At 39.2% G+C, this 26314-nt stretch overlaps 1 protein-coding gene across 1 annotated transcript; it reads right to left on the bottom strand.

The window, feature by feature from the left end:
- Window positions 1–29: 29 nt before the first annotated feature.
- On the bottom strand, window positions 30–26314 carry pik3ca (phosphatidylinositol-4,5-bisphosphate 3-kinase, catalytic subunit alpha). Its single transcript, XM_067596307.1, has 26 exons — window positions 25926–26314; window positions 25417–25492; window positions 22202–22308; window positions 21766–21934; window positions 21258–21384; window positions 20637–20846; window positions 20070–20164; window positions 19641–19796; window positions 18819–19064; window positions 18149–18234; window positions 17464–17569; window positions 15061–15213; window positions 14729–14863; window positions 11004–11128; window positions 10637–10718; window positions 10083–10247; window positions 9627–9730; window positions 9326–9497; window positions 8487–8593; window positions 8257–8378; window positions 7762–7840; window positions 7473–7643; window positions 7100–7217; window positions 6204–6355; window positions 5506–5668; window positions 30–5356 (listed from the first exon to the last, which is right to left on the bottom strand). Exons 3-26 carry the CDS (start codon window positions 22255–22257, stop codon window positions 5249–5251), a joined length of 3207 nt encoding a protein of 1068 aa, XP_067452408.1. The 5' UTR covers window positions 22258–22308; window positions 25417–25492; window positions 25926–26314; the 3' UTR covers window positions 30–5248.

Here is a 26314-nt window from a genome sequence, read left to right as displayed (position 1 = left end):
GGGACGGTGCAAGAGCAAACACAGCCGGGTGAATGTTTAACAAATTTATTTGTACATCTTCACAGAACAATCAGATGACCAGTCAGTCAGTCAGTCAGTCAGGGTACAAACCTTTACTCTGTGACCAAGGAGCCAAAATGAAACACAATATACATTTATAAATTAAAAGTAACGCAGGTTATTGTGAGGATGAACTGTTCCTACAGGGAGCAAACTTAAGGCATTAATTTATAAATATTTGTATGGCTGCTTAGCAGACTAATAAAAAAAAACAAACACAAAACAAGGTAGCAAGAAGGATAATATTCATCTTCACCCAATCTCATGCAGGTAGGCTGTGAAAAAACAAACAACAACATGGCCCGTTGTACATTCATAGTATAGGTTAAGGTTTTGACAGCATGGCATGTTATGGAAATACATTAGTGAGATGCTGCAATGTAGTTTATAGTGCTGCATACAAAAAAATAACATGAAACCACAGACTGTTTTGTCTGACATTACATCAATATTTTTCTTCCAAGGGAAAATTTATGATCAATAATCTGAATGATTGGTGATCAGAGGTTGCTTTTTTTCCTGCGAGTGTAAGAGTTCAAAACCCTCAACATTCATCTGTTTAAAGCCTTTTTAAGGGCTTTATAAAAAAACAAAACAAAACACTGTGTCTTAAAACAATGACACTCCCTAAATTAAAGTTTTTAAAAAAAAAAACACCTTTAACTGCTTACAGGTGAAAATCTGGGTCCATACAGGCGGTGGACACAATAACAAGAACACAGTATCATTTCAAAATAAAAATAAAAAATTTCACAGTCATCAGAAACTGAACATTAGCTAACAATGACAGCATTTAATGCATTGGATTGCATTTTTTTTTTTTTTTTTTTTGGATGTTCATGTTATTGTGTCCACTCTGTCCTTTAACCATAGCTCAGATCATATGATTGCATTAACTGATTAGAGGATGAATGAAAACAGGATTTCCCTCCTTTCTCTGTTACACTTCACTATCAGCATTTCTCTGCACACATGAAGGGCTTAAAGGAGAATCAACCATTTCCAAGTTCGCATACTGTTGTCAAATAGCAGGTATAATGATTATGTATCATTATGTGAGATTAAATCTCCTGCAGATTGTTTATTCATACAGTCAAGACGAGCTGGCTTTGCTTTAAAAACTACACAAAACAGTCAAACTGATCCTGTGATGAGCAGACTCGTAAATGTGAGCCTTTGTTTTCACTGTTGAGTTTCTTGTTTAGTTCAGTTGGATAAAGCCATCAGAGCCTTCACGCGAGGGAGGAAAACATAGTGCGATCAATCCAGCACCGAGGTTGAGGGCCATGAGAAATTTTAAACAAATAAACATGCTCTGAGGAGGACTGGAGAACCATCACAGCTGGACGTCTTCATTATCATTTTTGAGGCTGACGTAATAAAAATGTAAGATTAGTAAATCTTATCAAATAACAGAAACTACTTTGTCATAGTTGGCCTCAATACCGACTTCAGTCCTTTGTTAGTTCAAGAAGTAGTCTTCATTCTGAAATGTCGGGACGGTGGCATCAATAACATTCACAACCAGTATGGAACAAACAGCCTGTACATATAATGCTTCATCCTTCAGTGCTTACTTACAGTACAACGTATGCACGCTTTCACCCTCGGTACTAAACAAGACACCGCACTCCGCGTTTGAACTTTAAATACAACTGTGGTTCCGATTTCATTTCAAGTAAAACATTTACAACTGATGTATGAAAAAAGTTTTTCCGTTTCCCCTTGTTGTTTCCTTACAAACGATGCAAAAACTTCAGCATTATTTTTTTTTTTTGTCTTCTTCTTCTTCTCTGGCACAGACCAGCCAGAGGGGAAAAAAAGGCTTACAAAACATTTAGAGACACCGTCGCTGCAACAGTTGAGGTGTCATCACACGCAGACACATGGACATATACATACATACATACATACATACATACATAATGTGGATTTTCATTGGGGCCTGCCAATGAATGCTCTGCAACCTGTGCAGAAACTATTAATGCATATGCAAACACACTCACACACACACACAATTTTGGAGGATACATGAGAAAGGATAAATAAAGGCTAACGACGCTACAGGTTCGTTACACATGAAGCCTACCGTAGAAAAAGAGGTTAGACTGTAACTGTACACACAAACTGGTTATGCTGCTTGAGAAACATGCATACTAGGCTAACTTTCTTCCTACAGTGTACTTTTTGGACGGAAAGGCATTGAGAACAAGAACTTCTAAGTGCATACCCCAACCTTTCTCCTTTTTTTTTTTTTTTTTTTAAAAGTCTGTAACTGATTTGACCGACTGCATGATCCAGCATTAGCTTTCACAGTCCTGACTTGGCACGTTTAGAAAAAAGAAGGAGCTGACAACATGTTTAGTAGCACTGCATCTGACCTTAGAAAGAAAACTTGACTGATGCAAAAACATAAAAAAAAAAAAAAAGATGAGTGCACATAAGGTCCGTATTAGAAATTAAATACATTCTAGCCATTAATGTTGCAATAATATGACATCACACACACGTGCGCCACATCAGAACAAGACCACGACTTTGGCTTTTCAATACAATCAACTGTTGAAGAGGGAAAGTGGGTTTTTTTTTCTTCCGCTGACAAATCTAGTTTCATATTGTAGATGATAACATAGCTCTACGCACATCCAAATGTCATACTGCAGGAGGGAGGGGGGGGGAGGTTCATGAGGCTGCTCTGAGGAACCTTTTCTTGTAAAATAAAATACTACATTCTCTCCTCAGTGAACTGACAAAAGCCGTAAAGCAGACTGCCACTCAAGGTGCTTTGTTAAGCGTTAAAAAACTTTTTTAGAAATTTCCGAAATGACTTGAAATGACGAGACAATTATGATCTGCTTCAAAGACACTGTAAAATAAAAAAATGAACTGTTTAATTATCTTTTCTTGTATGCTAAATATGTTAAAAAAAAAATATTTCGGGGTGTTTTCATATCAAAATCCCTCTCCTCTCTCTTCCAGAAAAACATTTTTTGATGAGTCTTCCTGAACTTTGGGGCCTGTTACATAAATGTATCCAATCAAATGTGATTTAGGTCGACTAGCTAACCTCAACCCATCATATAAAACTGCACTTGACCGAGAGTTCAAGGGTCAGCGTTTGGATGTCAGTTGACAAAACTTTGTTTCATTTCCAAAGAATTTGCTTGAGGTCTAATTCGTTCCTTATTCTCCTCCTGATCTAACTATTGGATCACTTTTCTGAGTGATTGGATGTAAATCCTTCTTATAACTATACCGCACCCGCATACTGTGACTTTTAACGGTTGGAAAAAGCGACTTGCTTAAATGTTCCAGGCTTCTGACAGAAATGTGGAGATCATGGCTTTCACAGTGCCTGGAAACATAAAGCAGGGCTTAAATACTGCCGAAGTTACAGGCCTAGTGAAAACGTGTGTTCTGGATAAAAAAAATTTAAAAAATGCCAAAATGTGTGATGCATACAAGACATTCTCATGACAGACATGCCAAAAACCATCAACCTAACATGGTTAGAAATAGAAATAATACATCACTAGGGTCAAATCCAGCTTTTTCTAAAAAAAAAAAAAAAAAAAAAAAAGAAAAAGCCATGCTTTTCATGGTAATAGTGCTGTCACGGCTTTCTACAACTTGACCAAGCAAAGTTTGTAGGGTTTAGCAGTGTGCAGTGTTGTGGAGTGTTGTGCTGTGACACAAAGGCATTTTATCAACAGGAAGACGTGACATTCCCCTGGGCCTCTGCTCGCTGACAAAACAGACAGCCCCCAGGCTCAAAATAGGTCCCATTATTCATAAGAAGTGAGACTGGCACTTTCACTCTTGCCGTTTTTGCATTCATAAACAATATGAACTTGTAAATTCCAGGTGGGGCTGTAGACTAGCCACAATAAAACAAAAAAATGGAGCTACTGGTAAAGTCCAATGAATGTTTTAACTTAAAAGTGACTGAGGCAAAAAAAAAAAAAAGGCATCAGCAGTCCTAACTTGCAAATATGAGCAAAGCTCTATAATTGTGATACCGGGGAAAAGCAGTTGCACTCATGGGAGTCGGAAGAAGCTGCAAACAGGTAAACGCAAATACAAAAAAAAAAAATTCCAAATATATTTACACAAACAACGGTGTGTTTCTGAAGAGTTGAGTCAGGGTTTTGCCACTGTAGAAACTGAATGAAACAAGATACATAAATAAATTTAAAAAGTCATAATAAATTTGTATATTACTCTGTTTTTTTTTTTCTAAGTGCTGTTTTTTTGATGGAAAGGCATCATCACCCTGAAGTTTGTTCAAGAGTCTAAAGTTGCACCACCGACAAAAGTTCCCGAGGGTGGAGTGCTGTTTTATTGAGGCTGATGGAGACTGTAGAGCGGCGCAAAAATAACCCAGATACTCTTCTGAAGTTTGTTTTTTTTTTAAGTTTGACATTTCCTCACAAAGGATTAAAAGGTGGGAGGGCTGACAACCAAATCAGGTCACAAGGGACGACTTCACCACAAAGATGGCGGAAGACTGTGCGGTGGTAGCCGTGGTAACTGCCCCCATCCTGCACTGTACAACAAGATCATTTAGACAGTTCTTTTGTGCCCTCTGTTTTCTCATGAGATAAGATTTTTAAAAAAAATAAATAAATAAAAGTTTCCCAAGCACCTCCTTTCTGGGACGGAGCCACAGTGCAGCACTAATACAGCAGCAAGTCGGACTCAGTGGCTACATTTATAGCTTGGCAGATAAATTTTCTTGACACCGTTTGTCCAATTTGTGGAGTATATAGGGGTAAAATTTCCTTTTTTTTTTTTTTTAACGTATGAAAAGAACATAACATAACAGAGGAAGCGTAGTAGTCAGTACTACAAACATCAGCCAAGTAGCGCACATCTTCAAGGACATGAGGAGGACACTCTCTTGTAGACCCCAGAACAAGCAGAGGGTAGTGCGGGGGCGCCGTCAAGACCACACGAAAAGGAAGGTGAAACAGGAACCTCGTTATTAAAAAAAAAAAAAAAAAAAAAAGAAAAAAAGAAATTGTACTGGTGTGATTAAAAAAATATCAAGCTCCAAACTTCCATCATCAGTGAGCAGTTCCTGGCGTCTGCTATGGAAAACTGAAAATTCTGTGATGGACTAATGCTGGCTGACAGAAGTAAATACTCCATGGCGGGACTGGTGGGTTTTTTTTTGTTCGTGTGCAGATCAGTTTAGTGCATGCTGTCTGATTGTGTGGAAAATCCAGTCCATCTTGGTGGTCCATCCTCCATGGTGAGCATCGTTCATCTGTTTCATAAAGTAGTCCAGCGCCTCCTGTGTGAGGCAGAACGACATAAAAGAGATTCATACGGTACCGCACGGCAGATTCAGAGTAGAGAGTAGATGCAATAACATGACTATTTAAAGACCACAAAGTAAGATTGAAAAGAAACAGATGTGAGCACAGAGGAAATCTTATATACCTGTTCAGTTTTCTCCAGGGCCAGCGTCTTCCTAATGTAGGCGATGTCATCAAATGACTGCAGCTCAGGCATGCCGGAGCCCAGCATCATGGAGAACAGGTTGATGAACAGGTTAGCATGCTGCCGGATGGCCAGGTAGGCTTTATAACACATCTCCTGAAACCTGGAGGGAGATGGAAAAGAAAATGTGAGAAAGACAAACAAAAAAGGGAGTGTTTTTTGTACCATTTCCTTTAGTGGCTGCAACACAGGAAGTCACAGAAACGGCAACAACACCCTCCCACAGCCAGATGAGCGTCTCTGTTTCACTTGTTTCTGACGCCATCTGAAGACAGTTGAAGGGCTGTGATGGTACAGTGACCTGTTTTACCGATGAGTCCTACAGGGTTCTCACAGGCTCATGTATTGCAAAATGCAGTTTGCATGATGCAAATTTGCTAAAACACCTCCCAGACCTACTTGCTAGACAGGAAGGATGTTGGTCAATTGTGTTTTTTAATGTAATAAGGTAGCAGTGCGCACAGAGCTCATCAAGGTTCAGTGCCAGTGTAGCAATTGTGCCTTCAGTGTGTGCTCTCCAGTTCAATGTGTCATACTTTAAAACCTAGTTAAAGACAAGCATCCCTATGACAAACCTTTGTCGTGGCAGTATCTCAGTCAGCAGATGAGAGTAAAGGAGAGGTAAGATGCTACAGTACCTTTCAAACTCTTTGGTCTTTGCACACTCCTGGGAACCTTTGCTGATGACGATGAGGAAGTCTTGCGTCAGAACAAAGGGCACTCGCTCTCTCTTGTAGCCAAATTTCTTCTTCTTATGATCCAGGAAATGGCCAAAATCTATATGAAACAACTGGAGGAGAGAGAACAAAGTTCAGTAACTCTCTCTCTTATGAGTAAATATCCTTTCAAGTCAAATCTATATACTGTTTCCCCTCATGAAAGTACAAAGCATCAACACCAATCTTATTACAGAGATGAGTGCATAGTATTGGCTAAAACTTCTACTTTATCAAATTATGCACTTGCCAATAACAAATCCCTAATAACGTTTTACATTACAAATTATCAAATGAAAAAGTATAAAGGTTTAAGTGGATGTTTTTTTCCCCCAAAAGTCTTAAGAGAATACGTTTTATACTTGGTGATTTTACATTTTACATGAATTCTGGTTTTTATTTTTTGTTTCGTGCTGCTCTGCTTCTCCTCTACACTCATAAACACATATCACAGCTGACACTGTGAACTGCAACACCATCAACATTTCTCCTCCCAGCAGTTAAGTATCGAGAGCTGGATCAGCATTTGCGGTGTGAGTAGCGTGCTGCACTAATAAAAATAAGTGCTAACAAAGAAACAGATAATACGAGGAAAACAAGGAGAGAATGCATGTTTGTCAAATTACTTAAAATTCAAAAAAACATTCACATGGAACAGCTTAATAACACAAAAGGTGTGGATGAGTGAAAGCACGTATGTTGTTAAATGTTCATTATATCCAGAAATGATATGTGTATGTGTGTGATTTTCCACCTGTCCATCCTTAACCGTGATGTTGCGTGCTGTGTATGTATTTGTATGTATACTGTGTGGTTACCTGTCCATCATCTTTGACCATAATGTTGCTGTTGTGCCTGTCTCCTATCCCAAGAATAAATGTAGCTACACAGTAGCCAGCGCACGACCTCGTAAACAGATCCACAGCCAGATCATACCTGCACAAACACACAACACACAAAAAAATTGAAAAACAAGTAAATGTTCCAGATTACATAATCCACACATATGAAAAGTATAAACTAATTACAGGCTGAACTAAATGGGCTAGAACTCTTAAATGACCACATTCTCCTTTGAAACATTTCTTTTTGAGCCCTGCAGATACAGTCCTCTAATGGACAGTGCTCTATACAATCTAATGATGCGGAGAAGCTGTAAAAAAATAACGTCAGGGGAAAAAAAGAACTTACATCTCGCCCTTATTCTTGTCCTTGAGCCACTGATGCAGAGCGTTGGAGTTGAACTGCAGGGCTCCCTTCAAGCCGCCTTTACACTGAATCTGCATGATGGTGTGAGAGCTGCGAACCACCTCGATGAGACCCACGCAGTCTCCTAATGACAGACAGCCATAGGGCAGCATCCTGGAGAGAGAGACACACACACACACACACACAAAACTTAGCCACCGCACACTGTCGTAGGAAGAGTGAGAGAGAGAAATATAGATAGAGGCAACGGGACAGAAGGAGAGTTTAGTACCGTAGGTCCAGTCCCTGATTCTGCCAAATGTTCTCCATGATTTTAATAATCTGCAGAGTCAGCATATCCTGCCGCAAGTCTACAACACAGAAACAAACAAAGAAGACATTCACAGCTAATAGCATCCTTCAGTATTCAAAGATTATACACAGAAACAACATGAGGAAGAGTTAGTATGATTGCAGTAAATAATAATTATATTTTGTTTCACCATTTAACATTGTTGGGAAATGTGTTGTATTGCTTAATAACACGAGTCAGAATGAGCGTGCTGTTCTTAGTTCTTTAGTGTTCAGGACAAAATTATCATAATTTATTTGACAAGTCATGTTAAATGCTATTCCACATCAATTTTAACACATATTGTTTCAGACTTGACATTAAAGACAAGTTTCTAGCGGGTCTGTTCAGGTTTCAGAGCAGTGTGCAGTGAGTGCAGGAGTGGCTGGCTGTGTGTATTTTGTGTGTGTGTGTGTGTGTGTGTGTGTATTTTACCGTCTCCATTTTTGAAGATGATCTCATTGTTCTGAAAGAGCAGCTCAGACATGATGTCAGGATTCTCCCAGTTCAGCCACAGCGGCCTCTTCGCTGATGACATGATCCTACATTCATCTAACCTGTGCACAAATTATTTCAAATGAATCTCTTTTTTTTCCCCCTCACACCTCACTTACACACTCACACACACACACACCACTTCACACACACACACACATGCTCCTAACCTCAGGTTTCCCAGTTGGTGTGCAGGGTTGAGAGGAGAGGTGAAGTTCTGCAGAGCATCCATGTAGTCCGGTCTTTTCATCTGGTCCACGAGAAACCGCATCTGGACCTCCACAGACACGACACACCCACAAAGAAATCTTCTAAAACCGACTGAATTTTTGTGATTTTAACATACTATAAGGGTAAATTATGCTTTAAACAAAGCCACTAGCACATGAATGAGTATTAATCAAAATGGACAGGCATGTTTTTTAGTATTGCATCACTGGTCCCACATAAAATTTGGATGTTTAACAGGCCAGTTTTAGGATAATAATAATACCTGATAATTAAATTGTGTGTGTTTAGCGTCAGTTGGGGATAAATTGACCTTTGTGACAGAGTCGATTTAGTGGAGAAGCCACAGTAGTGATTAATTAACACCAAATAAAGGACATGTATTTCATGAAAATAAAAACCAAACAAAGAAAATCAACCTATTTTGTTTGGATGCATATTTTGTGCTCGATCACTTACTTTTTATTTTGTATTGTACATCAAATCAATACTATAAGCAACAGTAACACAGCTAGTTGAGCAGCTATAAAATCTAAAGGAATTCCCAACCTATTTGAACAAAAAAATATAAATGTGATGGAGCTTTGTCTTATCTGTCACAACCACTGATAGTACACAGATTGTGATTTTAGATGCTAATCATTTACGTACTACATTTTCAATGACGATGATGTCGTGATATTACGCCACTTCTTTGTACGATCAAGATACATGTCAACATCCACACAATTTGTCCCACACATTATATACAGTGGTGTTAAGATCTAAAAGACTTCCTTACCTTCTGCGTCTCATCCTTCTTCTCCTGTTTGAGGATGTCAGTGAGGTTAATGAGCTTCTCCATGGCCTCTACCTGCCTGCTCAAGTGTTTGAGGTACATGCCACAAGCCCTGCAGTAAGCCTCTAACAGCAACCCAAACCTCTGGCTCACTGTTTTGTTGTGCATTTCTGACCTGTGAGGAAGACAAGAGAGACAAGAGAGAGGTGTTAGAGAGAAAATAGGAAGTAGAAAGGTTTTTTTTTTAACAATCACAGCAGCATATGGAGGATTTACTTGAAGGCACATATGAACAGTGACTCACTTGAGATGCCAGAAGAAGAAATGTCCTATCTTTTGATTGGTCAGGGCCTTTTTAAGGAGGAAACGGGCCAGGGGACTATCAAGGTACTGCTCGTATTTTAACACCTAAAACAGGAGGAGAGATGGGAAGAGAAGATTAAAAACAAGAAGGAAAGATTAAGAGGAATTGCAGAGAAGAGGTTCAGGTTAGCGGTTTCGAGGTCTATCCACCAAAGAGTCTGTGTACACAGAACACCACAGACAACCTAAATCTTCGATACACAGGAACCAATTTATCAAGAGCTTCTTTCCATCAGAAATAAGTCTGAATCCCAAGAACACTCAGGCTTGAGAAAGATACTCCGCAGTCTATTTTACTAAGAGTTGTACTTGTAGTTCTTGAATTTCTCTCCTTTTATTCTTTTCTTTTGCCGATGTTTCCTTGGACTCAATAGTCCTGAACTACAGTTAGACCCACCTGTACAAGCTGGATGAGGTACTGTGACAGTTTGTCATCTGTCAGGTATTTGTCAAGGCATCGTACAGCAAAGTGTCTGACCATGGGGTCTGGATAATTACAATCCAACAGTTCCATGGCCTGCTCAGGACGAATGGACGGCCATTCCTTTAAAAGGCAATACATCTGGGAAACACACAAACCAAGAAATGTGAGTTAACACAATAATGTGTACTGTCATTAACAGTATGACAAATATGCAAAAAGAAAACCCAAAATAAACAAATTCCTAGTCTGTACAGTCTTGTTTCAAGTAGCTAAATCATTTCAAAATGCAGTGTATGTACAACAGGTACGGAGTTTCAGAAAAAAAAAGTATACATCCAAATCTAAAAACACAAAAAGGAGGCCTTTCCTCAACATGAGTGATCAAGATAGAATACATGAAATAAATATTTGTGAATAGAAGATGACAGGTAGACCTTCAGCAGACTCAGCATTCGGTTCTTATAAGCCAGAAAAACAAAAAAAATGTGTTACATCTTACACTACATCTTATTTTTGCAGCTGGTTACCTGTGCTACTTCATCTCTGGAGTTCCATTTGACAGCGAGAAGGATCTTGGGAAGGATCTCAGGGATGTTCATGCAGTAGTGCCTGGTAGAAGAAGAGAGAGAGGATGACTACTGTGTTTTTATACATATTCCTGCATACAAGGCTGAAACAAAGCCACATTACTGCATTTTCATGTAATGTATTAAGCATGCTAAATTTTGTTACGGCTATGAATGTGGGTTCACACAAGGTTTTTCTCCACCATTCACCAATTAGAATAAGCTCGTATCAAATCTGGATGGAGGCTAATCATACAGTCATACATACTTACATCTGCAGTCAAGTCTGACCTGTTAAACCTCTACATAAAGTAGTAATTGAGGTTACCTGTGTCTCCAGAGGAAGTCTTTCTCCTGCTCAGTGATTTCTGAAAGAGGGTCTCTGTTACTGAGCTGTCTCAGCTGCTCGATGTCGCTCTCTGTCAGGGCGTGATCTCTGGCCACACGATTGCTCTGGAACACAACGGAAAGAAAATACTTTAAAACTCTGCATGATTACATAACTAAACATCTCAGTCAGCATCACATTATCTCAAATTACTATGCCGGGACCAACATTTACTGGGGTGAAATACACACAATGTTACTGACATTATGCACTTCTATTTACTCACTGTGTTACAATTTATGGTTAATAAAACAGAAAATAAATTGAAGCATTAACAAGCCTAAAGTCATACTAAATATAACTTCTATAGTAATTTACTCTTTGATTAAACAGTATGTTACTTGATGGGTGTGCAACAAGAAACTTCTGAAATATCACCATATGTTTTAGCCTAGATGTGATGTCCATCATTTAGAAGTTTTAATAAATCTGCACAGTGAAAGAGAAGCAGTTTATTTCCACTGTTTTTCAACTGCTGTGACAAGTGAATTAACTGTTCCAAGTATTCCCATCTTGTAGGGGCATGTAAGGATACACAAATATAGATTTGCAAACAATTTAGGTTCGTCGCTGTTAAGAGTAACACTTCTGCATTACAGTGTCGTTATACTGGAAGTCTACATGGTCATTCAGCCATGAAGCCATTTTGAACAACAAATGTAGCTTGGAACATTCACAATAGTAGTGATCCATTAAAGGTAGAGTCAGTCATTCTGGAGAAAGATTTTTTTGATACTTGAACTAAACATCCAAACAAATACACCCCCTCCCTCTGTGCTCCTTCAGAAGCTCCGCCCCCCCCAAATTGATGGATGCGCATTGCAAAGGCAAAGACCAAAAAAAAGAAATATGGTGGAATCCTGTAAAGTCACTTCGGTTCCTCTCACACTTTATCATGAGTGGGAAAAAAAAATTGTCTCATGTGAACAGGTCATCCACAGAAATTTACTGAACCAAAACAGTTTACATGTCGGCTCCGTGGGAAGAAATCAAGAGTGTTTGTATTCATTAATTCACTAATACGGTTTATATTTTTAAAGCATATACAGCAGGATATTTGTGTGCTTTAAACAGCTATCTGCTCAGGTTTCACTTCATTAAACGCGACAGAAACAGACTCAGAGTTTAAAAAAAACGCAGAAGGTCTCGGTGAGACTGTCTCAGATTCAGTGTGAATTGATACATTTAATAAAATGGAAGCGTATCTTGTCTGTGAGAAAACACTTCAGCCTCTTTCTCTCCAGTTCGCCGGCCCTCCCCCACCATTCAACGGGTGCTGGAGACGAGAGACTGTCATGTCCTCACACTGACAGCTGCACTGATGACTTCTCCCATCCTGTGCACGAGCATGAACGCCTCCTGCTGCTGATTGGCCGGCTCAGTGTTGTGCGGCTTGGAGCCACTGTGTTTACGTGCCCGTTTACAGAGCCAGTGATGTGTATGAACACCGGATTTTTTTTCAGCACACACACACGGAACAGACAGCTAATGAACTATGAGGAGATATTCACTGAATTTGACAAAAAAGTATATTGGATTAGAACCGCTGACTTTACCTTTAAGACTCATTACTGTTAGGGAGGCTTCTCAAACAACTTCAGTTACAGATAAAGGAATTACTTAGTACACCACATTACGCTAACCTTCATAAATAAATCAATACTGTGCGGTCTAGCACTTGTAATGGACCTGTAAAAACATACCACATTAAAACACATCTATGTCTATGTCACATTATGTTATAATGTGATATACAGGATTATATTTATTCAAATATAATATATTAAATTAATAAGACAAAAGTATTTTCTGTGACACATTATAACAGATATGTCAAGACATCCTTACACCTCCATTATTTCCATATCCAACCTGTAAAAATAGTGTTTGTGACATGTACAGTATATTAACAGGACAAACAGGAAGTAGAAAACTATTAGATTCAATCAAGCTGGTCAAGAGAGAATTTATATAATCCAAGTAGAGCTCATTAATGTTTTTATCTGCATGGCCCAGAAACCATGGTAATAATCAAACTCACCAGAAATGTTGACATGGCTTTTAACAACCCTCTATCTTTAATCTGAGCTTTTCCTCACAAGCTATCACTTGCTAAGCCACCATAATATGTAGAAAATGTACTTTGTCCGTAGCGCAATCATCCTCCTTAACAAAACATACTGTAATGTAACTATATGCCTGTAATGTTAATTTAGATATTTAGCGTACTTAAGGGCGGCCTTTTTTCTCATCGGGCTTAAGCCAGATGAAATTATCATCACACTACATAATGAGTTGGGCACTTGTCACATTCGAGGCGCTCATCATGAATAACTTAACACATCGGCTCACACCGTTCGCATCCTCTCACATGGCGCAGTGACTCCGACCACATGTCACATTATCACATCAGAAGTCGTGGTTCTCATGCCTCACATCTTCTAGAGATCTGATAACAGCATCACCGTCATTAATAACTGAACACAGTAACTTATATTGACACTACCGGATGACATGAAAAGTAGACCAAATAACCGCGTTAATTAAATCACTTACTGACCTAAATTTAGTGACATCACAATCCTTGGAATAAAAACTGAGAATGGCTACAAAATTTACATCTACCCGCATATTTAGCCAACCAACGAGCCCACAGTCAAGTCCAAAATCCACTATCTTTAACTGGTCACACCGTAATAAAGCAGATACATGATAGATAGGGAATATTATCAAATAACGGCAAGACAGCTATTAAGTCTACAAGTTATTAATGGTGGCAAATTTCATGCTTGATTATCTCCTCTGCTATTGCAAACAGAATTTGTTAAATCAGCCACCTTTAAAATAACATTTTGTAAATTAACCTATCTCAAGTTGCATGAGATATTATATTTCCTCATTTTTGAGGTTGATGTTGGATTTCTGTCCAGAAGCTGTATTTTCAGGTAAATGTAATTTGTTTTGTTGGAGGCTTCAGGATCTTAAAAAGGATATAGTGAGCTGAAAACTTTACTGATCTGAAATAAGTAAGGAAAGTCAGTCGATCCCATATACCACTGCTGTGTCAACTGTCAAATGTCAAATCCTGTTTTAACACCACAACCATTCTTAAATTAAAGGTAACTATGTTTTTACATGGACATACTTTGAACACTGTCATGTAATATATCCCCAAAAGATCAAATAACATGTAACTAACTGTAATTAAACATAGTGTCTTATATTACACCCAGAGATCTGTTGACATTACTTACAAATACCAAACTAATAAAGCAGATAGTCTCATTACATGTAATGGTGACCACACCTCACATTGGGGCCTCATAAATAAATGTCAAACACCCTCATTAATAACTTACCTCATCTTCTCTCTCAGTGTTACTTGCTTGATTGATCTTTTTTTTCCTCATTGAGTGTTTCCTGATATATATCTGCCTTCATAGCATCAGGTCAAACTCAAATCTATGTCACCAGGACAATAAAATATTCTTATTTTAATATGAACCTCCAAAATCGCACACCCCTCCCACACCTGTGTGCTCTTCCTCGTCCTCTGCATGACTCATGTAAACAGGTGGCTTTCCCTCTCACACAAATTAACATATATAAATCATGACCCCACTGTGTTGTTGCACCTGATCAGCCCACTGGTTAGTAGCAGTTACCTGTCCAGAGAGGTTGTAGTTGAACCCCAGTTCTCTTGAGATGGTCCAGTTTGCGTGATCCTCTACAGCATTCATATCTGGGTATTTGACTGGACTACTGAAGTGGTCAAATTCCAGCTCCAGACATGGCGTTTCCTGTACAACAGACATTCACAGGATCCAGTCACAATGTGTACATCAGCATTATCTGTCAAGAGTCAAATATGGAAACCTGTGTATGTTTCCTGTGCCCGTTTGAGATACATCCTGATGTGAAACAGCTCAGTACGTGATACAATTTAGGAAAAAAAGGAGTTTGAAACCTTTGAAAGCATGATTCTGGATTTGAATACCTTATTGGGGTTGGAGCCTGTGACTCCTATGGGGTTGAGGAGGTCTTCAAGGCCATGAGGAACAGGCCAGAGGTTCAGAGCCATCTTGTTAGCCACCAGAGTGTGGGTGTAGTCAAACAAGTTGACATTACCCCAGGCCAAGGGACAATGCTCCTAAACGGAGAGAGGGGCAGGAAAAGAGTGAGACAGAGAGACAGAGACACCCTGCGATTGCAACTGTCACTAGTTTTAACATAATGTAAAAATCTCATGGAAAACAAAACAGGAACACACACAGATATGGTTAATTACTGTGAATCAAGGACGCTTTTACCATTAAAAGTACCAGCTCAGACCTCCTTGATGGATGTTGTTAAATTTTCCTTCAGTGGTTGGTTTGCAAAATGTTAAAATCCTAATGAAATGAGAAATGAGTTTCACTGGGATTTAGAAGATTTTAAAAGGATATTAAAATGTTTTATTGGGTTGTAATAGTTTCAATTACTTTTAACAAGTTCTATTTAATTTAAATTGGTTTTAAAGGCCTTTAACAAAGTTTAAGGTTGTGCACTTTATAACTACAATGTCATCCCCAAACTCACTCATCCTGTTCAGGCAGTCTGAATGTGACTGCCTATCTTATGGTGATGTAGATATGTATGATATCGCAACATGATGTTTGCTGTTGTTCTCATTTGAATGCCATATCATTTGACTTTCTTTAGACTTTTGAGTGTTTGCCTTACATCATTAGTAAAATTATATATATTGTGTACTGTTTGATGTTCCTGTTTTCCTATTCCTAATTTTGAATACATTTGCCTTGTGAATATGTACTACAGTCTCATCTTTAGATATAAAGCTTATCAAACAGCCTTTCAAATGCAAAAAAGCTACCGAGTAAGCCTTCACAATGGCTACAAAAATGTTTAAGATAACATCTTGATCCTCAGGGTGAGTCTTCACTAAGGGGCAAGTGATGGAACCAGGTGACAAAGGGCCACATGGTGAGGCGGACAGAGTTACATGCAGACAGCCAGTCAAAATACAACTATTTATAGTTAAGTGCTGGAACAAAAGGCTGCTGTAGAGAAGTGTTTATCTTTAATTCAGGTGGGGCATGAAAGAGCATCCGCTAACCTAACCTCAACCTGGCATGGCGCGGCGGGGGGGACAGGACTCACCCCAGGTGTCTGTTACAATATCCATGTCTGACATTCATTGATACACTACACACACACACATACTCTGCTCTCACTCACACACACACACACACACACCTCTTACCCTTCCAGCTTTTCCATCAGTGAGAAATGGAAGAGAAATCAATCAGCAAGGGTATCTTTGACGAGTATCAGACCCGGTACACACAAACACAGACACACTCCATCGGTTTTACACAACAAGGTTTCTAAATATAGAATAAGCCATTCTTTTAACTATAAATCTGATGTAAGAAACTTGAATTTGTGTTAGTATTGCTTGGTATACTGTACAAAAGATATGGTTTTTAAAAAGTGTTACTTTTTATATTAAATTGTATGTTTTGATGTGTTAACAATTAATAAAACAGCCCGAATGATTTCACATGATCAGAGCATTAAATTATTCTTTTGTGAAATTCTTAAGTTCATATATTTTCATATGAGTTTGAGAAAGAACAATGAACCCTTTTCCACAGCATGTTATCAATGAGAGACATACTCGGTCCTGTCTTGCATTAATGGAAAAGTCTCCTCTGCTGATTGTGTTTCTGTTGATGTTTTCTGCCACCACGGTGCCCAAGACTGATTAGTAATTAAACAGAACCACAGATGATACCACAGCTCCCATTCACCTTGGACACATAAACTCAGACACATAGAGAAGGGCTCATGTACCAACACCGGCACATACAAACACACACACACACACACACAGCACCTATACACATTCATTTCTCCAGGATGGGTTAGCATGCTAGCATTTAGACTCATGAAGGTCATCTGCTGTCAGCTATCTTTAGACTGTGACAACTGTAGTATTGTCTGCCTATCTGTGGTACAGCACATCTAAATACCTGCATTGTTATTTATATAATCAATCATTAGTGTCCCTTGGCTACCATATATATTCATATTTGGTTTGTTGTGCTCTTACAGACTTTTCTGTGAATAGATTTTCTTTTTAAAATCACAAAATGCCATATTCATACATATATGTTATTACATTTTCATTAGTAAACATTGAAACTATAAGTGAAGTTATTTTAGTTTTTCATTTTTTTTCTCCAAACTTTAAAAAAATGGAACAATGGCTTCAAAATAGCTCAGCGAGACACTTCCTGTTTTTGCATACCCAGTTCCTGTCAAACTATAACCTGTTTGAAAATGTAGTTATGAACTTAAGTTGATCTGAGGAGTCCTACGCTGTTTTCTATCTTACCTCCTTTGCTCCCTTCCTGCCCTTCACTGAGCAGATGGAGAGGCAAAGTCTGGCGGCTCGGGGGATGTCTGGGATGTACATGTCATAGGTCAGCCACTCGTTCCACCTGAACGTTAAGAACGTAGGAGAGGTGATTTACGAGATAGGAGCCTTAACAAAAAAACATGGAGACAATCTCATATGAAGTATAAGCCTACAGGTCGAGCTACTGTCACCAAAAAGAGGATCTAAAAAGATGAATTCTCTGAGGCACACCGAAGTGCTTCCAATGCCTCTTGATAGACAACGGAGTGCTCAGAAACCTTACACTGCTATTACACAATTGAGCCTGTACTTTCAGAAACTACATTTTCAGAGGGACATTTAGAAAAAAAGAAACCTCAATGCTGAAATCCTTTTGATAGACAGTATTTCTTTAACCTCTCCAGAGGTATAAGAGTGGACCGAGACTTTAAACAGTAACGTAATACAGCAGTTTAGTGTTACTAGACAGCGCTAAACTGTTAACTTAGCCGCCTGCCTTAGACTGATTAAAGTAAATTAGAGGCTCAGACTGTCTACCGCACTATTTAAAGGAAATAAAATGAAAGTGGGTAAAGGTAGTAGTTATTTTTTTATTATCAGGTATCATAACTAATTAAAATGTTCTGTATTTAATGAACTGTACTGAAGGGTGGTCAGTTACCTGGGGTTGGAGCAGGGTACTCTCTGTGTGTTGACATTGTCACACATCTGTTCTCCTCCATGGTAAATACCTGTTCTCACATAAATCTACATACATACAAGAGAGGAAACATGTAACAAGCAATAAAACAATAACACCAATAATAAAACAAAATTATACATTTTTTAGAAAAAATGGCTTTTTGGACAACTTTACTAAGAAATGCAACAGCTGTCATGTTAAATGGTCAATGTCTCATGTCGTCTGGCAGTTTTCTAAAACATTAGTTGTATTCACACAAAAGATTCAAGACTGCAAAACTAAACGAGCTACCAGAACTACTTTCCCTTGGTAAAGGTCTCTATTCACATGAGACATAGACAATGACTGTTTGTTTCCAGAGGAAGTGAGGGAGTTAGTTGATGGGACTCTGTGCACGACTAAAAAAAAAAACACAGTCATCGGAAACAGCTCCAAAAATAATCATAATTACTTCTGGTATATTGATTTAATAAGTGTTTCTGTATTCATGAATCTCCAGAGAATACAATAAATACCATTCATGGTGTTTTACTAAAAAAAGGTTCTTTTACTAGTCTTTTCCTACCATTCAGCATAGTGTTGACCTAAGTGTGAGCATACTGTATTGGAGTCAAGGATCTGTTGGTATATTAGACTCAGCATCCCCCACCTTGTCTATGTCTCGTATATTGACGTTAACATAGGTGGCACAGAGGATTCGTATTCGCAGAGTTCCATTGATGGTCCACAGCGACTTGGCAGCTGCCTCGCCGTTCATATAGGACGCTGCCGTGGAGATGCGGCGGGAGTATGACGGCATGACAAAGTTATCTGTAGGCAACTGGGTGTACAGGCTGTCCTTAGCCATTAGCATCAGGTTAGGCATCCTGCCCAGCATGATGCAACTACGGATATACTAGAGGGAGAGAGACACAGAGACAGAGAACAGTTAGAACGAAAGTCTACACAGGAATGATAGAATTACACTGTGCGTAAGTGTAACCAATGATGTCAATTGGTTATTTTCCAGCAGCCGACGAGTCATTGCAGAGGAAAGAGTGACACCGTGCATCTCCTGCTTTGATCTGGTTCGGAGGGAATTTCTCCAAACCCTAAACGCTGTGGATGAGCAAATGGCTCCAGTGTTTTTAATGAAAAGCAATGTTGTTCTGACGTATCCACAAAGGTTCACATAGGAAAAGGGTGTAATTACACGCACATCAGTTAGGTGCAGGGCTATTAGGAGACAGCAACAATGGAAAAGAGAGGACATTACTCTTTTCCGTATCCACAAAGGTTACAATAAATAAAGGATCTGAAAGGGATCAGGCTTCAGCTATAGACTGTTAGGAATTTATTAAAAAGTTCAAAACATATCTATTCAGCAACATTGCTAAAATGTATGGTATGCCACTTAATCTCTAAATTTTTCTTATATTGTTTCCATGAACTGGAGATGCCCTATATAGATGTATGTCTGTATGTTGCTTACCTTATACTGGCTGATGGGGTACTTTTCCAGCAGGTACTCATCACAGCCACAAACTTTGAGGATGTATTTACCCTGGTATTCCTGAACACACATCTTTAGCTGCTCGGGGGACAGCAGCATGCTGCGTGTCTTCTTACGAATGGCCTCTGCGATCACCTTTAGGACAAAGATACAAGCAGACATTAGAGGACAGACATTAAATACCGCCTTACCAACGTCTACATTAGAGGTTGGCAAGGCAGTGTTTATTACTGGACTGCACTACAGGAGCTTCTATTTTTTGTTCACTCAGTGGATATGCTTTTAGTTTATAGAACTTAAGGGATCCCTTCAATTTCCTCAGCTTGAATGAACGCATTGAGGTAGTGTACAGGGAGGCTCTCCTGAATGATTCATTGTGTTTTTTTATTTTGGTAGATATTCCCCCACCTGTTCAGGCACACAGTCGTGGTTGATCTTCAGTGTGTACTTTTGCTTGTCGTTGTTCGGAGAGACAATCACCCAAATCACAACGATAATCTGGCCTGTAAAAATAGAAAGACAGACAAAGAGATTGACACGGAAGAAAAAAAAAGAGTCAATAAATCAAATTTTATTAAAGCAGCAACCCAGAAACAATAGTCCACCTTTAATTCTTCTGAGGTTATTGAGTATTCTGCTTCTTTTTTCATGTATTGTTTTATTAGCACATCAATCAATTCATTGATTACCGGATTCATTAGTGTGTTATTTATCCATTGCAAAGGTTGGTATTGATGAAAGGCTAAAATGTTCACTGCTTTCTCCCTGTTGTCCTACTGTTGTCTTTAAGTGCTTTATTTGTGTTTTATTCTTTCAAAAATAGTAATCACAGGCTTGGTCAGACAACCAAAAAACAAAAAGATGCATTTTTATTTAAAAAACAGTTGTTTTTTTTCTAAAGAGGTCCCAAGAAACACATTGTGATACTGGTTAGATGCAACACTGAAAAAGGATTCGACAAAAGCCGTTGCCTACCTTTGTCCAGTTTGCTGTAGATGTGTTTGGGTAGTTCCTGTGTGGATTCAACATTGGGTGGGTAAACATACAGGGCTCTGCTGTGGGGCCCGCTGGCGTCTCTCAGCTCCACAGAGTCTTTACAAACATTCAGGATGTTTCTCCTGAAATCCTGAACCTCCGGGTCCTTCACCAGGTCAAACTCACACACTGGCATACCAATGGCAAAACCTGACACAATAGAAAGCAAAGTTAATGGGGGATTTTTTTTGTTATTAAAGGCAATTTTAGGTGGATTAGTCAGTTAAGAGATGCAGTGTTATTAAGTTTAACCCTCTACTATAGTAACTTTTCATTTATCTTTTCCATTTTATGAAAAACAGACACTATTTACTATAACTATAAATATGTAAGTATTTAGAAACTTAGACAATTCTCCACTTCTTACCAAATTACTGACTCATTTGCTATTCTGACGCCAAATCATTACTTTTTAACTGAGCAGGAAAATCTCTTTTGAATTTATCACATGTTCCAAACTGTAAGCAAACTGACGTTCTTTATGAATGAACAAATGAGATAATGTCAAAACGAGGAAGGACGGAGTAACCAGGAGTGTCCACAACAGAACCGATCTCTCACCAATCTCTCTGTTAAGGATCTTTTCCTCTCTGTTGCCAACTGGTTCAATGACCTTGAGGAAAGGCTGGAAAAGTCTGAGGTCACACAGCCTCCGGGTCTCATCATAGAACTCCTCCCGCTCTGCTTCCTGCAGGCAGGAAAAAACATAGTCTGTGTTAATACTACAACACTTTTGTTTTTTCCATGAAAGCCATCGGTGAATGGTTGTGAGAGCTGATAATCTTCACGCAGGTGTAGAATGGATGTTTTTGGAAAAAGTGTGCACTCTCTAAAGCTGAGGCGTGTTAAGCTTTGTAAAGGACAAGCAAGATACGGATTGCTTATCTTTGTGACCCCTCCAATCTTATTTCTTTTTATTAGCAGCTACGGTAACCATGACAGTTCCAGATAAATTTTTGTTCTCCTTACATAAACAGCTGGTCTGGGATCACTCCACGAATCTTTCGATAACAGTTATGTTTACTCACCTGCGTACCAGATATTCAAATGCAGATTTGAGCGCTCCTACCTGCGTAACACTGACGAAGATGTAGGAAGTCTCCTCCTGTAGGAGGTGATGGAGAGGATATTTTCTGGCCTCCTTGAACAGTTCGTGTTTGATGGTGATGAGCGTGGCCTCACGGAGACACTCCAGGGTCAGAATCATCCCGTTGGGCAGCAGGCAGTCCACCAGGATCCTGCAGATACACTCAGTATACTTATACAATGTTGATGACAAACTTGATTGTTTATTTTTCATTTACTGAGGCTTCTCTGAGCATTTTTCACTGTCGAGAATTTGTTTACATTAAATAAGAAATATATGAAATAAAGAAGAAAAATAATGATTAAATAATATAATAAATACATACATAGTTTTTAGGCTTATTAACTGCCCTAATCAAGCGCATGTGTACACACATTAATACAAAATGTATTCATATCTTGAATTTAGCGTGTCATACCTGGGAGGCATCAAGTGGATGCCCCATAGCTCCCCTGAGGACGGCCTGGGAGGCATCTTCCTCTCTGTCCCCCAGCTCAGTCACACAGATTAGCTGCAGAGCACAACCTGAAAGAAAACAACACTTTCAAGCAAGTTCTGACCCTCACAGTGTAAAGCACAAGCTAACCTCTCTGTGTAACTCCATGAAAATGTTCAAAAAAAAAAACCTCAGGCGCAGATTGTGCTTCTCATCTGACTATGAATGTAGTTTGTGTGGTACTTTAGTCAAAAGAGGGATTTAGTACTTTGCCAGATTATGGATGTGGTGCAGCCGAGGAGAGCAAATGTCCTCTACTGACCAACTGACACACATTATTCAAAGGCACATATGTGACAAATGACTTTGGTGTTTGCAACTGAACAACTGTCTATGTGCCTTGTGATCTTTCTAACTCCATTAGGCAACAAAAAAATCTAATGAAACATTTGGGAACACTTGAAACAATCTTTGTTTTGCGGATTTAACAACCGACAAATCTGGTGACCTGAACATTGATTCTAAAGAGTTTTTGTACAAATCAGGTCCAAATCAGGTTCAAATATGATACGTCTACCTTATAGCAATTATGTTCATTGAAATAAGAAACTTTTATTCTAACAATAATTTGATATTTATATTAAGTGAAACACTCTTAACAAAACAAAAAAATATATTTTTAAGAACCTCTCTTTTCATTTCGCCTTCCACTAGATAGTTTACAGTAGTAAAGCTTCAGGGAAACATGGAGAGAGAGAGAGAGAAGATTATGACATACAACAATAATCCGAAGTTGGAATCAAACCATGAACGTTGCAGTTAACGCGGTATTCATCCTAACCACTATTCCCATTGGACGCACCACAAAAAATGGGTTTTGGAATTGTCAAAATTATAAAATTGTCCAAATACTGTCAGTACTTCACTGACTAAACCTCCAGTGATTTTTTTAACGATACAGTACTTTTTTCCCACGAAGGAAAATTAGCCAAGAAAAGTGAGCTGTATTTTTGCCAGCCAACATTAGCTCATTCAACCTTCTGTCATGGAGTACAGAGAAATAATGGCGTCTTGAGGGACTTCAGTGACACAACTATTTTAGACAGATTGCTCAGGTCAAACACATACGCACAAAAACAAAACAGTGACTCAACTGCAGATTGTGACACTGTGATGGGAAAGTATCTGTTCGTGTGGGTTGCTGGAAACTTACAACATTACAGCTTAATTTAAACGTCCATAAACACATGGCCGTAAACAATTCTCAGAAATGCAGTCAGGATGAGAAGAAAATCGAGAATGATTATTATCCTTATCAATCTTCCATTCATTACAAGGAATGTTCGGTTACACTTCATCTACTTTACTGTAATGCTTGCAATTGTGTGCACTACAGTGTCTTTGCCCAGATTATAATGAGGTCTAGAATCTATTAGATAAACGTCTAAAGTGCAGTATAACAATAAAATTAATCTAATCTGTTTAACTAGAGGCGGCGGATTATGTCTCTGGTGAAAGAGAAAGGTTAAAAGTTAAGGAAGTCATTCACGGTTCATTTCACTTAGCTACAACACTCAAGGAAGTTCACATCATTGTGTTGCTTAACTGTAATGCACCCTTTCAGATGAAGAAAGAACACCACTTAGGATTTATCAACACAGTAATAGAAATCCCACATGATATATCGTCTCATATTACAATGTCAACATTACTTTCATATCTCCGGGCTTTAGCTACCAGCCACCCAGACTCCCAACAACATTGCTGCCAAAGTTCCAGGTCACTTTGGGTGGTTAAGGCACCAAGCAAGATGCCCTCCCTGCACCAGACATGTTTTACACATGCTTTGAAGGCAGGGCACAAAATTAGCACCAGCTACCAGCCAAAATGCTGGTAAAATATGCAAATGGCTGGTAAATTTGCTTCACTCACCAGCCAAAAAAACAATGTTAGTCTATTGAGTGGTCGGTAAAATTTGAACATTCACTAGCCATCTGGCCGGTGGACAAAAAAGTTAATTTTACATCCTGTTAGAGGGTTTGACTGGTGGGTTTAAATCTCCTTGCTGGCTTTGGAGCACTTCAGCCAGGTTCCACACGTCTGAATTGCTGCCCACATTTCAGACTTTTTCAGCAATTCAAATGGGTCTAGTGTTGTGCTCAGTGATGGCTGTTTCCCCAGTTGGAAAAAACCAACGAGCCAATTGAGCTTTGCAGGCGGGAATAAGAACCTTCCTGTGTCAGAGCCAGAGAAAAGGCGACAGAAAAATGGCCACAAATAAAACAACAAGCACGAACGAGACTGACAAAGTCATCCAGGTTGTAGGAAGTCAATTTTAAAAGATATGACAACTCTTAAATTGTCCTATTTCTTTGAGGACAACTGCCCCAGAATGAACTGGAATATCAATCTCATCATCAGGTTCAGAGCAGCTGCAGAAGGAGTCCTCTAGGTGGAGGATGCTGATATGGAAAAGGACAACATCTGAGCTACTATGCTTGTTGCCACCACAACCCTGACTAGGATAAACACCCAGTGGGTTAATTAATGAATGGCTAAATCAAGCTAAATGAAGAGAGTATTGCAACCCCTCTGAAATTCTCACTTCAAAAACCCAGTTATAGTTTAAAGATGTGACTAGACAAAAATGCAAGGAACTGAAAAGTTAATAGAGAAAGAGAAAACAACCTTTCCTTATAGTGAATGGCAGTATTGAATATATACAAAAAAACAAAACAAAACAAGGTAACTTACAACACATAACACCTACTGAGCAGTTCTGCGATCTGTGACCCTGATCAGGATGCAGCTAAGCACTTTAGGACAAAAAAGGAAGCTTCCTCACAACACAGGATGTGGGGAGTGGGGAAACACTGGCCTACACACAAGCTTGCTTTGAATACTGAAGCAAAACTACACAACTAACAGCTAGTTGTGTGGGCCAGCAATGGCAGGATGACAAGATCAAACATATGCTCAGCCTCTATTAATATATTTGTGGTTAACAGAAGGTTTGGCCAGTTGCATCACATTACACAACAATGTGGTCTCAAGAAAAACACAAGTGAAACCACTATAGATTTTTTTTCAAATTTCATTCCGTCCATGAAATGAGCTTCAAGTTACAACAAAGAGGATGTGAAATAAACAAGAGGATGCGTGATTCGGATGGAGGGAGAGGAATTTATGAAGCATACCTCAAGAGAGCAGCCCTCCTATTTTGATGATGGGACAGTTCCACCCTTCATGTTTCAATCCATCTTCACGGTGTCACTGAAATATGTGTTGGGAGGAGAGGAATTTTTTTTTAAAAAAAAAACAAAAACACAAACAACATCGCACAGAGTTTGCATCTGTAACAGTTAGCAGTTGGACTGACTCACACTTGCTAGCAGCAAGCTACGTTAGCTAGCTAACGTGAGGTGGTTGTAGGATGACAGCTCAGAGATGATGACTAAAAAACACTGCTAATGCTACATAACACTGGTATGACCACTATAATTAACAACCACTTCTGTTCAGTCTTATCACAAACACCTTTCAGTTTGGGGGTGTTTAACAGTTAACAATAGATAGCTTTCTTGTATTAATGTTAGCTAGCGGCTAATTCTGAGCCTGTCATCCCCTTGGTGGAAAATATATTCCAAACACTCAAGACGAGCCATTTATCTACTTAAAAAGGTGGCTAATTTAGCTAATAGCTGACCTTTTTGAGTTGGTGTCAACACAGAAAAATGTTATGAAAAAGCTCTCCCCGGCTTATGCCAGTAAGCTAGCCTTCCAGGCAGCCGACCCCTCCAGGTCCCTGCGGCCGGTTGGTGGCTCCCGACGCCGGGCGAGAGCAGGCTGGTATCCGTCGCCTGTCAGTCTGTGTGCCAGCTATCCGTGACAGCAGCCGTTATTCCACATCGGTGATAAATCCCTCTTGTTCTTTGAGTTTTGAGTTGTACTGCTGCTGAAAATGAAGACAGACCCGCATGTCCAGTCGGCAAAGGGCTCAAACTGAGGATGTTATGAGCAGCTGAGCTACTGGTCGACTGGACAAGTTGTCTTGCTGCTGCGACAATGCAGCCACGCTGTCTGTCTGGCTGGGGC

Source organism: Thunnus thynnus, chromosome 8 (genome assembly GCF_963924715.1).
Source record: "Thunnus thynnus chromosome 8, fThuThy2.1, whole genome shotgun sequence".
Classification (NCBI taxonomy): domain Eukaryota; kingdom Metazoa; phylum Chordata; class Actinopteri; order Scombriformes; family Scombridae; genus Thunnus; species Thunnus thynnus.
This window is presented reverse-complemented; position numbering and strand designations above follow the sequence as displayed.